Genomic DNA, 14,220 nt, shown 5'->3' on the forward strand with positions numbered 1-14,220 from the left:
GTGGCGGACTACCTCACCGGACGTGACATTTCGTTCGCGTCGCAGACAGGCCTGCAGAGGTACGAAACGGGGTGCGGTGTTCCGCAGGGGTCAGTCCTAGGACCCCTCCTGTGGAACATCGGGTACGATTGGGCCCTCAGAGGGGCCCTCCTCTCTGGTATGCGGGTCGTCTGCTACGCGGACGATACCCTAATTTTAGCCTCGGGTTCTGACCAACGGGAATGCATCCGGCGTGCGACCTGCGGCGTCCAGGTGGTTGTAGGTCGCATCCGGATGCTCGGCTTGGACGTGGCTCTGGGGAAAACCGAAGCTCTGATGTTGCACGGCCCCCGGAGCCAACCCCAGATGGACACGTGCCTGACAGTGGAGGACGCAAGGATCCCACTGTCGGGCACGATGAAGTATCTCGGCCTGGTCCTCGACGGACGGATGAGCTTCCGGGAGCATTTTAAGCGGCTGGCACCAAGGCTCCAAGTCGCCGCAGCCGCTCTCGGAAGGCTCCTGCCGAACGTCGGGGGCCCAGACGTTGGGTGTCGCCGGCTTTACGCAGGGGTCATTAGGTCGATGGCCCTGTACGGCGCACCCATATGGTGCGGTAGTTTAACGCCTAGGAACAGGGCGGTTCTGCTTGGTGCACAGCGGGTGGTTACCAACAGGATCGTCCGGGCCTACCGCACCGTCGGACGTGAGGCATCGTGCGCCTTGGCGGGAATCCCGCCCTGGGATTTGGATGCGAGTGTGCTAGCGGACCTATACACCCGCTGCACTGCGCTCCGGTCTCGGGGCATCGAACCCTCGCCGGGGCAGCGTGAGACCTGGCGCAGACAAGCCCGCCTCGTCGTATTCCGAAATTGGGAACTAAGGCTCGCCAATCCGACGGTGGGGCGGGCTACGGTGGAGGCAATCCGCCCACATCTCCAACAGTGGGTGGAGAGGCGGTACGGTGTTTTGACGTACCGCCTCACGCAGATGCTGACCGGACACGGTGCCTTCGGGCACTACCTGTTTCGGGTGGCCCGAAGGGAGGTCACCACAGTGTGTCATCAGTGCGGTGACGCGGATGACACCGCACTTCACACACTGGCCGCGTGTCCGGTCTTTGCGGAGCCTCGCGCCGAACTTGTGTCTGCGCTGGGTGGAGTGGACGTCGCCGAGTTGTCGGCTGTCATCGCTGCAGCGATTGGCAGCCGGGCGGCGTGGGATGCATTGGCCTCCTTCTGTGAAACAGTGATGTCACAGAAGGAGGCGGCGGAGCGCGTTCGGGAAACTGACCCCAGCGCGCCCGCCATACGCCGACGTCGAGTGGGGCGGCGCAGAGCCGCGCATGAGCGCGCTCTCCCGCCCTAACTAGGGTTCTGGGCGACGGCACGGGGGTGTCTGTCGTCCGAGTATATTACCCACGGCGGAGGGCCACATTCGGTGCTATGGATGCGGTCCCAATATGAGGCGAGGAGGCCGACGCTCTTTACACGTCGGCCTCCACACAACACAAGAAAGTGACCTACCGGCCCACATTACTGGCCGGTGGAAGCCCGCGGTCGGTGTATGAAGGATTGCAACGCATTGCCATACACCGACACAAAAACGCGGATGACGTAGCACGGCGGTTCAGGTTTAGTCAGTAAAAGTCTGACACTACCCATTTCCTCCCCCGAGGGAGTGGGTGTCCATGAGGATTCCCCCGCCTAAACAAAAAAAAAAAAAAAAAAAAAAAAAAAAAAAAAAAAGGCAAAGCAGCAAGCAGCAGTTAGTAATAAATATAATTAAGTAATTATTTTTAGTAATTAGTTACTTGACTCAAGTATACGGCATAATTGTCCATTGTAATGTGTTACATAAGTATGTAGTAGAAGAGAAATAGAAAAATACGCAAGTTTTAGTGTGTGTATGTTTGTTATTTCATAGGGCTCAATAGACTAGATAAATTTTAATTAAATAGTTTGAGAGACGCTGGCAACCTAGATTAACACATATCTATCCCATGCCCACTTCATTGTCTCTCCAAAATAACTTGCCTTTCTATTGCTGAAAGTATTTTCAAAATCGGTTCACTTGATCCAGAACTTATGCCCAAATATCATCCCCAATTCTATCTCGGTAGATATAAACTGTTACTTTCTGTAAATTTTATACAAAATTCTCGTGTCACAGTGAACGTAATTTAGCTCCTAAACTCCTTGACCGATTCTCATGAAATTTTGTGTACTGATTTAGTCTGAGAATTGGACAACATCTATTTTTCATTCCCCTAAATGTTTTTTTTGCACCATGACAAAACAATGTTTGCTGGGGCAGCTGGTACTTGTATAAATATTTAATTTTATGTTTTAATAACATATTACTGGCTAGTGAGTCCGCCGAGGTTGTATACTGATTATGTCGTCTTATTTCCTTATGACATCTGACCTGTGTTGAAAACGGCGCTAGTAATTATATAGAGTTACTAATTATTCTGGTAGGTAAGTATGTAGACACAATAAACTTGAATAGTGTTATTAAGATAATTTTATGACCTTAAGGTGTAGTTTTAATCATGGGTTTGGGTTTCATTAACAATTACCTGTTATAATAAGTCTCAATTAAAATATGATATTGAAAATTTTAATAAAGCAAAATTTAGCATGAGCTTAATGAAAACTGACATCTTTTTTATTGTCATGTCATCATTACTTCACCGATCACCCATTTGATCACTTATTTACTAAATACTAAATTTAAATTATTAATTGAAGTGAATTAAGGATAGTGCAACTTTAACTTTTATTTATATTTTCTTGCTCACAATGCACTGAAAGTCAAGAAATATTGCAATTTTATTTTTATTTTTAAGCGAAAATAATATTATTACTGCATATTAACAATATTTTTTAATGGCAACACCGCCACATGACAGGTGTTTACGCGCCAAACAACAATGGTTGCTTGCTAACGTTTCGATAGGAGCTTTTGGGTGCACGTTTTTTGATGCAATTTACAAATTTCTTTATCTAAATACTTGTGTGTCAGTTAATTCAACGTTTATTTACAATATATTCACTACAATATGTAGTATCGCTGTCGTAAAGTTGTCAAAAACTGTATTAAGTAGTGAAGCTAGGTCACCGATACATTAGGAGTGCAGTGTCCTATTCCATGTTTTATTGTTAATTAAGGTCAGTTATTGCGTGGGAGAAATGGCCACGACGACTCCGAGGCGTTCTACGCGGCTTCCTTACACTCACACGCCAAAAATGTCTGAGCGTAAGAAGGGGTTATTTCAATGTGAGGAGATGCCATCGCGGGAGTCGTTGACGACGCATCGGAAGCTGCCGGTGGTGGACAGCGAGAGCGACAGCGAGGAGTGTGACCTCGGCATCATCAGCACCCTGGACTCGAGCAGCTCTGGAGACGAAAATGACCAGAATGTTCCTAAGACGCCGGAGCGAAACTTGTGGCGTAAGTTTTTATAAAATTACTTCAACGTTTGTTTACTTAAGAAATTCTTATTAACAGTGACACTACACGATCATTATTTAACTGGAGGTCATAATAACCATGTGTTTTAACCTTTCATTGTGAAATACACCTCCAAGGTTCCCAGTTAACCTTGTAGTTTTTACTTATTTATGTCCTCACTGTTTTGTATTCTGCACTTCACATAGAAATAATGTTAATGCAATAAACAAAGACTTAATGCTAAAAGAACTTATATTAATCTCTTATTGCTATAACAATTATGTATTAGATAGTAAAACTGGGAATTGAGAAAACAATCTCTTCCTCTATAGGTACTGCATGATAATTCACTGTTTGCATTAAAAACAGAGCATTTCAAAAATGGAACATGCTAATAGAAAATCTTACTTATTTAGCAGCCTGTATCACTATTTTGAATTCAGAATATAATGAATGTATATGTTTTTTTTATTAATGACCAGTGTCTTTACAGAACAAAGGTTTGGCTTTATTGCTGAAGACTTGTTACAACTTGTTTCAATTTTATTGACCTAATTATTTTCATTTCTATCAAAGTACCTACTTGTAACTGTGTAAAAAGATCTGTTGCTAAGCGAAAAAAAAATACATTTTGTTATTTGTAATTTTAGGTATGTTACCATTAGAGTTTTTAATGAACAACATTGGTATCTTGCTTTTAAGTCTTGTACATACTGGTTACCAAGTCTATTTTTTAACCAACTGGGGCTCTTTGTTGGACACTGCAGTGTAGAGCCCTGGTTAATAGAAAATATTCAATCATACTCCATAACCATTCATAACTTATTTTATCAAAATGATACAAGATCCTAATTATTTAGTCTTATAAATCAGTCTGAATATTCCTAATCAAACTAAGACCTACTTTCCATAAACTTTGACAATGATTAACATTCATTAGAGTCAGAATGTCATTGACAGATAAGTTATCAAGCCTAAAACATTTTAATTATTCATTGCTTTATGTCATGTAAAGTATATTTACTGAGAGAAATATGTCAAACAAATTTTGCTGACGCATATAATTGTCTGTTTGTCAATCTTAAAAATTGGCTCAACAATAATCTGCTAAATAGTTTTTTTAATAAATTGTTTAAAGATGTAAGCAACTCTAAGAAAAAGCAATGTATATGCAAGTCTTATGTATTTTAATTTGAATTATTGAGACTATACTTAAGTTAATAAAAATAAAAAATATATGCTGACTTTGAAAATTGGAATAACACAGTTGACAATGGTTTTATCATGCAAGAACTGCTTGCTAGCAAATTCATTTATAACAGTTACACTTCTGACCCAAATTACTTCCTAATAGTACAGTATAAAATATATTTTTACAGAGTATGTTTTTAGTTCCATAATTAATATGAAAAGTTTATTAGTTAAGTGTTAACATATTATTATAATTAATTTATACCCAAATTACTTCCTAATAGTACAGTATAAAATATATTTTTACAGATTATGTTTTTAGTTCCATAATTAATATGAAAAGTTTATTACTTAAGTGTTAACATATTATTATAGTTAATTTATGTACAATAAAAGTATTTGCATAACACCAAAGAACAATAAAGCATTGTATTATTGTATTCAAATCAATACATAAATCATAATAATAATTAAGAAAATTACAGTCATTTGCATTATTTATTTAAGTTGCATTTTACTTTGCAGATGAAACGAGGAGTCAAACTAGGAAGCTTTTGAAAGAAACAAATGATTTGAAGAACTTTATAAAGTCACCGTTTACTTTGAAGAAGTACCAACAATATTCATGTTCAGACTCAAAATGTACCGGTTCATTGTCGACGCCAACCACGCCACACCTTATTCACCATCCGGGGACGCCGTCGTCTACGCACTCCTGTGCCAGCGCGCACACCACATCCTCCACCTCGAGCCGAGCCCGCAAGAGCCTGGCCAGCCTCATTGCAGACACAGAGAGCTGCAGCAGCTCCCTCAAAGACCTAAACTTCGATACCGACTCAGGAACAGACTCGAAAGAGAATACGCCAACGAAATGCGTAAGGAGATCAAGCAGAAGACACAAACTCACCCCAAAACTACAAAGTTTCAAGGGTGTTCTTCTAGAACAGAAGAAAAATATATCTCCTATGAAAACTGCTGTAGTTTGCTTGACGAAGATGGATATGAGCAGTATGCTGTCCCCCACGCAGATGCTGAAAACCCCTCACAACACTACCGGCGCGGGAGCTTCACCCCCGAAGCTGGGGCACAACCGTCGCTCAGTTGTAGAGATTGACGAGAGTCCTGAATCCGCTTGTGATAGCGAGAAGAGTCATAAACGACTCCGGAATGACAGTCTGACAGAGCATGGACCACATTCCAAATACCCTAGACTGGAAAACGCTCCTAAAGCTCGCTTATCGCTTTTCAACAGTGACAGGCTGAAAGAAATACTGTCGGCAAAGTCTTTCTATGGGAAGAGTAATCCGGAGCTAAATGTCAGCGTTACTGCAAAGATATCGAGTGCCATCGAAGTGAGTGCGAATAAACGACTGAGGCACTCACAGTCGTACAGACGCAAGCGGAAACCAGGCCAGATCAATTCTGGAGTCAGGCATCGCATTAGAAAGCCGAAACACCTTAAAAATAAGGTGCATAAGGTCTTGAATGCCTCGGCTAGCAATGCTTCGGTATTGAACAGCACTGTGAAATCTAACGTTAGTATGACAGAAACTTCGATGTTAAGTCAGAACTCTTCGCAGGAGCTTGTAACTGGTAAGTAATTTTATGTTAATATGCAAAAAGGTGCGAAATTTCGTATATTTATGCTCTGCTCACATTTTCTCATGAATAAAATGAGTTTTGGTTGCTCTTGCATATTTATGTGTTAGGTATGTTTTTATGCATCAAGATAAGTCAAATGCAAAATGGTGGGATTCTGTTAAAAAATAATGATGATATATCTATATTCCTTCTGCATACAAACTTAAAGTTAAAAAGAATTAGATGTAATCATTTTATATAAAATTCAAAATATGCGGTTTTCATTTGTTTTGCTATTCAAGGTATTATTTTGTTTGTTTCAAGTTTACTATTTACAATAAAACCAATTCCCACGTTTCTTGCCAGTTTAGTTGCATTCTTAATTTAAATAAAGTATCTCATCAAAAAGTAGGTTAATATAAAAAGTTTTGATAACAATAGTATTTAAATTATATTCCGTAATCTTTGTATTTTCACTTTGTAATTTTGTTATTGTGTCAGTAGACCTGTTTTCCTTTTCTCAGTTGAGAAACATCACAATACTACGGAAAACAAACAATTTTGTAGCTAAATTGCAATTTAATTAATATTCAAAGACACTTTTTAAATAGCTCTATTTTGGCAAATGCAAGAGAAAACTATTATTGTTCTCAATCCAGTTTTCTCTTTTATCTTCCAAAACCCAGTGGATGATACTACATAGATAGCATAAAACATTTATCTTTATGTAATTTAAACCTATAATGTAGTACTAGAGACAAGAATCCAGAAACAAAATCTTTATTACTAGGTACTACAATTTTACAAATATTTATACAGATAAAGCAGACCCCTTCGATAAGGAGAAGCAAACAATCGAAGCACTCCTAAGCCAATGGACGGAAGACGAAGTACCAGAGGATGAACTGACACCAAGACCAGAATTACCTTGCTTCAATAGCACAGTCATAGAAGAAACCAGACAAATCTTCCAACCTGTAACTGCTGTACCAGTCAACATAGCCACACTACCACAAGACTCAGAAGCAGTCATCGTTGAGCTAGGAGCTCAGACAAACAAACAGATATCTGAAGTATCTTTGACAACTTTGCCTGAAACCACTTTAGGTACTTTGACAACTTTGCCCGAAAGTCCATTGACTTGTACTGTGCCTCAAGCAAGTGATGTGGTGATGGCTGATGTTGATGGTCATGTGACAACTCATGGTGAAATACCGAAGACCGGAGAGTTTCTGCCGGTTGAAGGAGGATACATACTTGTTGAAGAGAATGCTGATGGGGGCGCAGGTAAATATTTAAGCATTTTAAAATCTTTGACCTACTACTAGAGGCCTGCGAACGACCTCTGGAAGTAAAACTTTTTGTTGCGGGAATGCTCTATTCGGCACTGCGGAGTTAAGGACCTCTACTGTATTCATTGCCTACTTTTGCCATTTGCTTTGCCCGTATGATTGTCGATTTAGACGTCGAAAACTCATGTCTTTAAATTCGAATAGTTTACAGAAATCAAAAAGAAAAGTGCAATAATAATAATAAATCATTTTATTATCAGGCTACTAAGGCCCATAGACATATACCTTACAGACTAACATAGATATTTATACAATAGTTGTTAGTATATATAGCTTAAAATTAAGTATATAGCAATAAAACAGTTTTATGATCTATTTTTGAGACACAAGCTAGTTTATGAAATTAGCTTTAGCCCATGAAAGACAAAGGTATACGTCAGCATTTCAATTATAAAATCGTTTCAATAATTCTTTAATCGTTACAAAACAATGCCTAATTTATATAAAAAAAATACAGGAACACACAACATTGTAAACTTTTAACTAACATTAAATTACAAAAAAAATAGTTATTATAAAAGCGACAGTACACAGTAACTGTAAGTGACCTTTACTTAACTGAAATAAAACTGGTTTAACAGCAATAGATAGAATATTAATGTTGACAGCTGGTTTCAACCCTTATTATAACGGAAGGGGTTAGAAACACCTGTACCTACTTATATACTGGTTTTAACTTATTATGAAGTAAACGGAATATACGTTGCATTTATTATCGTGAATAGGAAGAGAAATATTAGTTTAAAGTATCTATTATTATTTTATGACACCTTTTAATCTAGACCTCGGCATAATTGACATTAACTAGAATAATTTTCGATCAAAGTCCTAAAGAGAGCACACATTTCTTTTCTATAGAAAGATACGACTCCCGCACTTAGAGTTAAAACCTTGTGTCGCGGGACATTTCACAAACATTCATTCACATACACAAGGAAACAAGTGCTTTGGTATACATACTGACAATTATTGCTACTGATGTCTGCGAAACTAGGAGTCGTGTCCGTAGAGTACTAAGACTGGTCAGGAGTCAAGTTTTATCCCTTCAGACTACTTCTTTGTCATTTAAATTATTCTCAACAACGTGGTGCCCGTGACTTCGTCTGCGCAGATTTAATATCCCGAATAAGTAATATTCGCATCGCCTAAAAATAAGATAGAAGCGTGCAATGAATTTGTAATAATTGTAGGATCTTCTATCAGCTGAGATTATTAAAATCTTTCTTAAATATATGTCGCTATTTAGACGATAAATTGCAACATAATTGAAGCAAATAAAACTCGTTATTATCTTACATAAAGGATTAAAACATTACCATTAAAAAGTACTTTAGTTCGAATTGATCTTATATAAATTTAAAGGACGTCTTTATATCGAACTGTCTTTAATATTACGTAATTAAAATAAACTTTTTTATTTATGGTTAAAGTTTATTAACAATTACTTTACACTATTTGTCCTCAGCACAAGAAGAACTCACAGACTTGGACGAGATAGAACGGGAGCTCCGAATGCTTGACGAACAGATTCTTAAGATGGCAGAGTCGAACAATATCAACGCAGAAGCAGTGCTAGCTTCCACGGAGACTGCTGTGCCACCTGTTACTGGTACGTAGAATTACTCTACTCTACTCTACTATCCTCAGTGGCGTAGCGATGGGGGGGGGGGTGCAGACCGCTCCGGGCGCGATATCAGGAGGGAGAAATAATCATGTAAAATTTCGATGTTCCGCGCGCGAACAAAACAGAAACAAACAAAAATTAATCGAGCTTTTTTTCCTACTTTGGGCGCCAAAGTGTGAATCCGCCCCGGGCGACGGTGCTTATCCTTGTACGGTTTTCTTCTTTTTATCATCTTACTGGCCTTTTTGTCGAAGGGGAAAGTTATTGTTTTTAAGTTATGCCAAAGGTACAAGGTAGAGGTGTTTTGAACTGGCGCATATTATAACCACGTTGGCCCCGACCTTGCCTTTGATATAACTGTGGGGTTGCGTGCATGTGTTATGTTCTATTCCTGCATATTATATGCATAATTGGGTATTTTGGCAAGTTATACATTCTATTCGTGTTTTAAGCTCTGTTTGAGTTCAAACTATAGGGAATGGAAAGTTGCATTCGTTTTTGCTTGTTAAAAGCCGGCCACCCAATTTTCAGTGTCACAGAAATTCTTACTATTCACACATTGCCTATATATTATTATCAACCTATCCGTCCGTCGTCAGAAGCGCATGAAAACAAACCTTTCCCGCAGTAAACAATTAAACATCTGGAAAATTATAACTTATAAACGGCAATTAAAATTGTCGGATGTGCAAGTAATAAAAAACTAATATTTATGTTGGAATCGGCCTCGTTAATGAAATCACGGCCAAGAAAGCTAATTAAACAATAAACTATAATATTGTTATATTAAAATTGATTATAATTATCTTTTCTGTAAAAGCTTGTTAAGTTTTAATGTGCCATTGTTAGTTAGTACAAGGTCGATATTATTACATGGAAATTGTCTCTTATTGTCTTATCGTATGTGTTTATTATGTGTTTGTAACATTGTAACGAATTTTATAAATACTTTGAATAGTTAATATTAGTATTCATATATTTTGGATATATTAAGCGCGTTAAAAACGATTGTACGCTAAAAGTCTGAGTGCCTTTATGCATGTGACTTGAATGTTGGTAAAAACCTCGTAAAAGTGAGGGAGACGTTTAAAATATCGTTTTATTGCCGAAATGAATAAGTCGCGATTTATTCGCGTTTATTTAAAATCTTTTATTATAATTTTTTGTAAGATAAGAAGCAAAGCAAAGCTCAGCAAATTGTATATATAGTGAAGAATATATATAATACGTTTTTTAAGGGTTTAGTATAAATACATTTTCATTGACACTTTAGTGTTATATTAGAGAAAAGGAAACTCATTAATATTATGCTTTCAGATGTATCAGCAGTAACTGAAACGGAGATCACCAAGACTGACAAACCGAAGCTGTTTCCCATTTTTGACAAGCCTAACACTGGCATTGCCACGCCAGGCACTAAAGGTATGTATTGATTTACAACCGACTCAAAGAGAAGGTCGTTCTCAAATCGTTCGAAAACGTTTTATTCTCGACCCGGCCGTATCGGCTCATGATTAAGTACTCCGGTTGGGTCCGAAACTAGTCGGGTAAACCCGAAAAATACTCGTGAGTAAACCGTAGAATCACTGAACTACTATATTTGTTCTAAAGTAAGAATTAAGACTGCTGATGCAGTGTCCAGCACCGCGATCTAAGACACATGAGCGATCACAACAAGTAATAGAAATGCACGCATTTGACTACACTGTACAGCGCATATCACTAGCGATTCCTGATTCGTTTGATGTATCTTACCACCTGTTCTAGAAATTGTTTTGTAGGAAGCTTAAATGCGATGTAAGGATGTTTGTACTCCAAGATTTAAACGAAACTGGTAAACAGGTAGTTTATAACCAGGATTAACTCATAGCACAATGAGTTAATGAGATTTACCCCGATTTTATGTTCCCATGGGATCATTTTCGATTTGAAGCAGGCGGACCTGCAGGAAACGGCTCGTATCATTAGGCACGGGTCGTTTACTAACTAATCTAAAGCAAGCATATTTATTAGATTCAAGCTTGAGTACAGCACATAACAAACCACCGAAGTCGTCAGTTATTTATCTATTGTTACATATTGTTTTCTCTTGTATACAGGTTCAGACAAGAACGGTAAGAAGCTGATTAAGACCGGCGACGACCAGTACGTCATCGACGCGGGACAGAAGAAGTTCGGCGCCACGCAGTGCACCGAGTGTGGGACTATCTATCAGGTAAACAGTTATATGCATTTATTTTTCTTGAAGTTAAAGCGAATTCTGACCAGGAGACATACACGACGCACAACACGCAACACCATCTAGTCTCAAACGAATCACAGCTTGTTATATTGTTAAATTCAAACATATAAATAAATTTCAACCAATCATAGAACAAATTATCACGCTCATCACTCAAATATTGTCCTGGGTGGGTATCACTGTCAGGGCCACTAACTACTGAACCAACAGGCTAAACGCTGATCCAAATAGGATTCACTTTGTGACTGTAATATTTGTGATACCGCTATCGACTGGAAGATTAAATGCTTAATCTTCCAGTTGGTCTTCAAATTTATACCTAAGTGAAGAATTAAACACGGGCTTATGCTTTTAAACCTGAAAAGTTTGTAGGGGGAAAAATAAATGATTAAGACAAAATGAACTAAGTTTTTATTAATTAACAGATCGGCGACCCACAAGACGAGCACGACCACTTGGTGCACCACAATGCCACTGATGTCCTAAGGTTTAATGTAAGTAATTAAATTCAATAATAATCTTTATTCAAATAAAAGTATGTTACATTATTTTGTGGAATCTCTGACTCCTGACGCAGGAGTCAGCGTCTTCTCGCAGTTGTTTAACACAGATATGATACAAGATTTAAACAATTTTCGTTACACATTAAGTTGTTGTTTCAACTTAATGTGTAAGTGTGTGGATAAAAAGACACGTTTTTATCCAACACAATATGACTCTTAAATTAAAAGCTCACCCTAATGTAGTAACGAAATAAGTTTTTCACGTTTTTTCCTTCAGAACAACAAAAATAATCTATATTTTCTTTAAAGTAACCGAAATAATCTTTACATTCTGTATTCCAGGGTTTCAAAGATGAGCGCATAGTGGACAGATCGGGTACAGCCCGTTGTATCCGCATCCGTGGCGGCGAGCCAGCCTGGAGGAAGGTGGACCAGCTGCTCAGCAGGGTGGTTCACCCACAGCTGGGGTACGGGAACGAACTGCCTAAAGACCAGATACATTGCTACACTGTGAGTTATCAGTACTAGATATTGGGCGGTGTTCAGTTTATCTCACTGAGCCATCATGAAATTAAACAATTAAAGTTTAATAAACACTATGAAATTCTTTCGGAGTTGCATAGAGGCATCAAGAGATCTAAGCATGTTTTGTTCTTTAAAAGTCCGAAACTATATGTATCATGCATTTGTCCTATTCTGCTCTTATTAGAATGTTAAACAAGACACAAGAGAAACTCTAATTTCAAGCCAAATTAATCCTACTGATATTATAAACGCGAAAGTTTGTATGGATGATTGTTCCTCTTTCATGCAAGAACCACTGAACGGATTTAGATGAAACTTGGTACTCAGATGAGAAAATGATAGTTTTATCACGATTTTATATTCACGGGGAACTATTTTCGATTTTTAGCGGGCAACAATTAGTGTGAAATATTTTTACTTATAATGATCTGGATACGATAAAGTTCATAATCAAATTCAACTTTATTTCAGGCATATCTATACATAGACAAGAAGCAGATTCTAGGGTGTCTGATAGTGGAGCCCAAGGTGCGCGCGTTCAAGCTGATCCCCGGTGACCCAGACTGCTGTAGCGTGGAGGACTACCCAGTCAAGTAAGTTCCTCGAAAATAATGTACAGTGTTCATAGTGATCATTTGGTTGTAAAAATTATATATTTAGGTTTTTGCCTAATTCAAGTAAAATGTGGATAATTGTCTTACCTGGTAATCATCTACAAATTGTTTCTCTCTTGTACTGTTTAAGCCCAAAATTAGTCAAGATATTAACATTTTATTTGCGGCTCTATTTAACCATCGTCCCTTAAAACCACCAACTTTACATACCTAATATTACCAACCTATTCAAACATCATAATAAATGTCTATTACAATTCTCAGATGCGGTATCTCTCGAATATGGACTCACATCAACCACAGACGGCGCGGTATCGCGGCTCGCCTGCTCAACTGCGCGCGCGTGTCCTTCCTCTACGGCGTAGCGCTACGAGCCTCCGACGTAGCCTTCAGCGCGCCTACAGAGGCTGGCAAAGCCTTCGCCACGAAATACTGCGGAACACCGAACTTCTATGTCTATCTAGACTAAAAAACTAAGTGCCAAGTGAAAATAGAACTTATTAAGGTGTTATAAGGTCTCTTGTGCTTTAGACAGTGTAATTTTGTATTTTTTGAGGAATTAGTGAACTAAGCTACCTCAAAATGAAGTGTTGAATGTCATTAGTATAAGTTTGGATTAATTAAGTGTTAAGTTACTGCCAAGTGCATTGGATGCAAGCATTCCTAATTTTAAAGTAGGGTACTGTGAATATTATATGAAGTAACTGTTACGACAGTTTTGTAATTGTGAATGTGTTCTTATTATTATTTGTATATGCAGAAAAAAACAGACATTTGAAAATAATTTAGGTTCAAAAGAAGGTCATTTTTTACCGAGAGGGTAAAAAATGACCTTCTTTTCTTTGTTGTAATAAACCTTTTTTAAATTGCATGACAAGCTCAGTCTGCATATACAAATATTAATAGCTAGTTGTAAGTTTTAAAAACATTATTTTGATACATACTTTTTCAAGAAATTAAATATAGAAATTAAGATGTGATGCCAGTTTTAAGTTTTTACTTTTTTATTGGAATGCTTTTACATTTTTAACAATAAAACTGTTTATATATGAAGCAAGTGATTATTAGGGACCAATTAGTTATTTTTTATAAGTCATGCGGAAATGCTGTAGTTCAGAATCAAAAAGGAACATTATGAGTTTTATGCTCAATT

At 38.2% G+C, this 14,220-nt stretch overlaps 2 protein-coding genes across 2 annotated transcripts; both read left to right on the forward strand.

The window, feature by feature from the left end:
• Positions 1 to 304: 304 nt before the first annotated feature.
• Positions 305 to 1,215, forward strand: LOC113507840 (the record flags this gene model as incomplete). Its single annotated transcript, XM_026890764.1, has 1 exon — positions 305 to 1,215. A coding segment is annotated over exon 1 (900 nt), but the record flags the coding sequence as incomplete, so codon positions are not given.
• Positions 1,216 to 2,871: 1,656 nt separating this feature from the next.
• Positions 2,872 to 13,971, forward strand: LOC113507838. Its single transcript, XM_026890762.1, has 10 exons — positions 2,872 to 3,435; positions 5,152 to 6,219; positions 7,027 to 7,494; positions 9,025 to 9,168; positions 10,501 to 10,605; positions 11,283 to 11,398; positions 11,851 to 11,919; positions 12,271 to 12,438; positions 12,925 to 13,046; positions 13,332 to 13,971. Exons 1-10 carry the CDS (start codon positions 3,174 to 3,176, stop codon positions 13,534 to 13,536), a joined length of 2,727 nt encoding a protein of 908 aa, XP_026746563.1. The 5' UTR covers positions 2,872 to 3,173; the 3' UTR covers positions 13,537 to 13,971.
• Positions 13,972 to 14,220: the final 249 nt, after the last annotated feature.

This window comes from Trichoplusia ni, unplaced genomic scaffold (genome assembly GCF_003590095.1).
Source record: "Trichoplusia ni isolate ovarian cell line Hi5 unplaced genomic scaffold, tn1 tig00003271, whole genome shotgun sequence".
Classification (NCBI taxonomy): domain Eukaryota; kingdom Metazoa; phylum Arthropoda; class Insecta; order Lepidoptera; family Noctuidae; genus Trichoplusia; species Trichoplusia ni.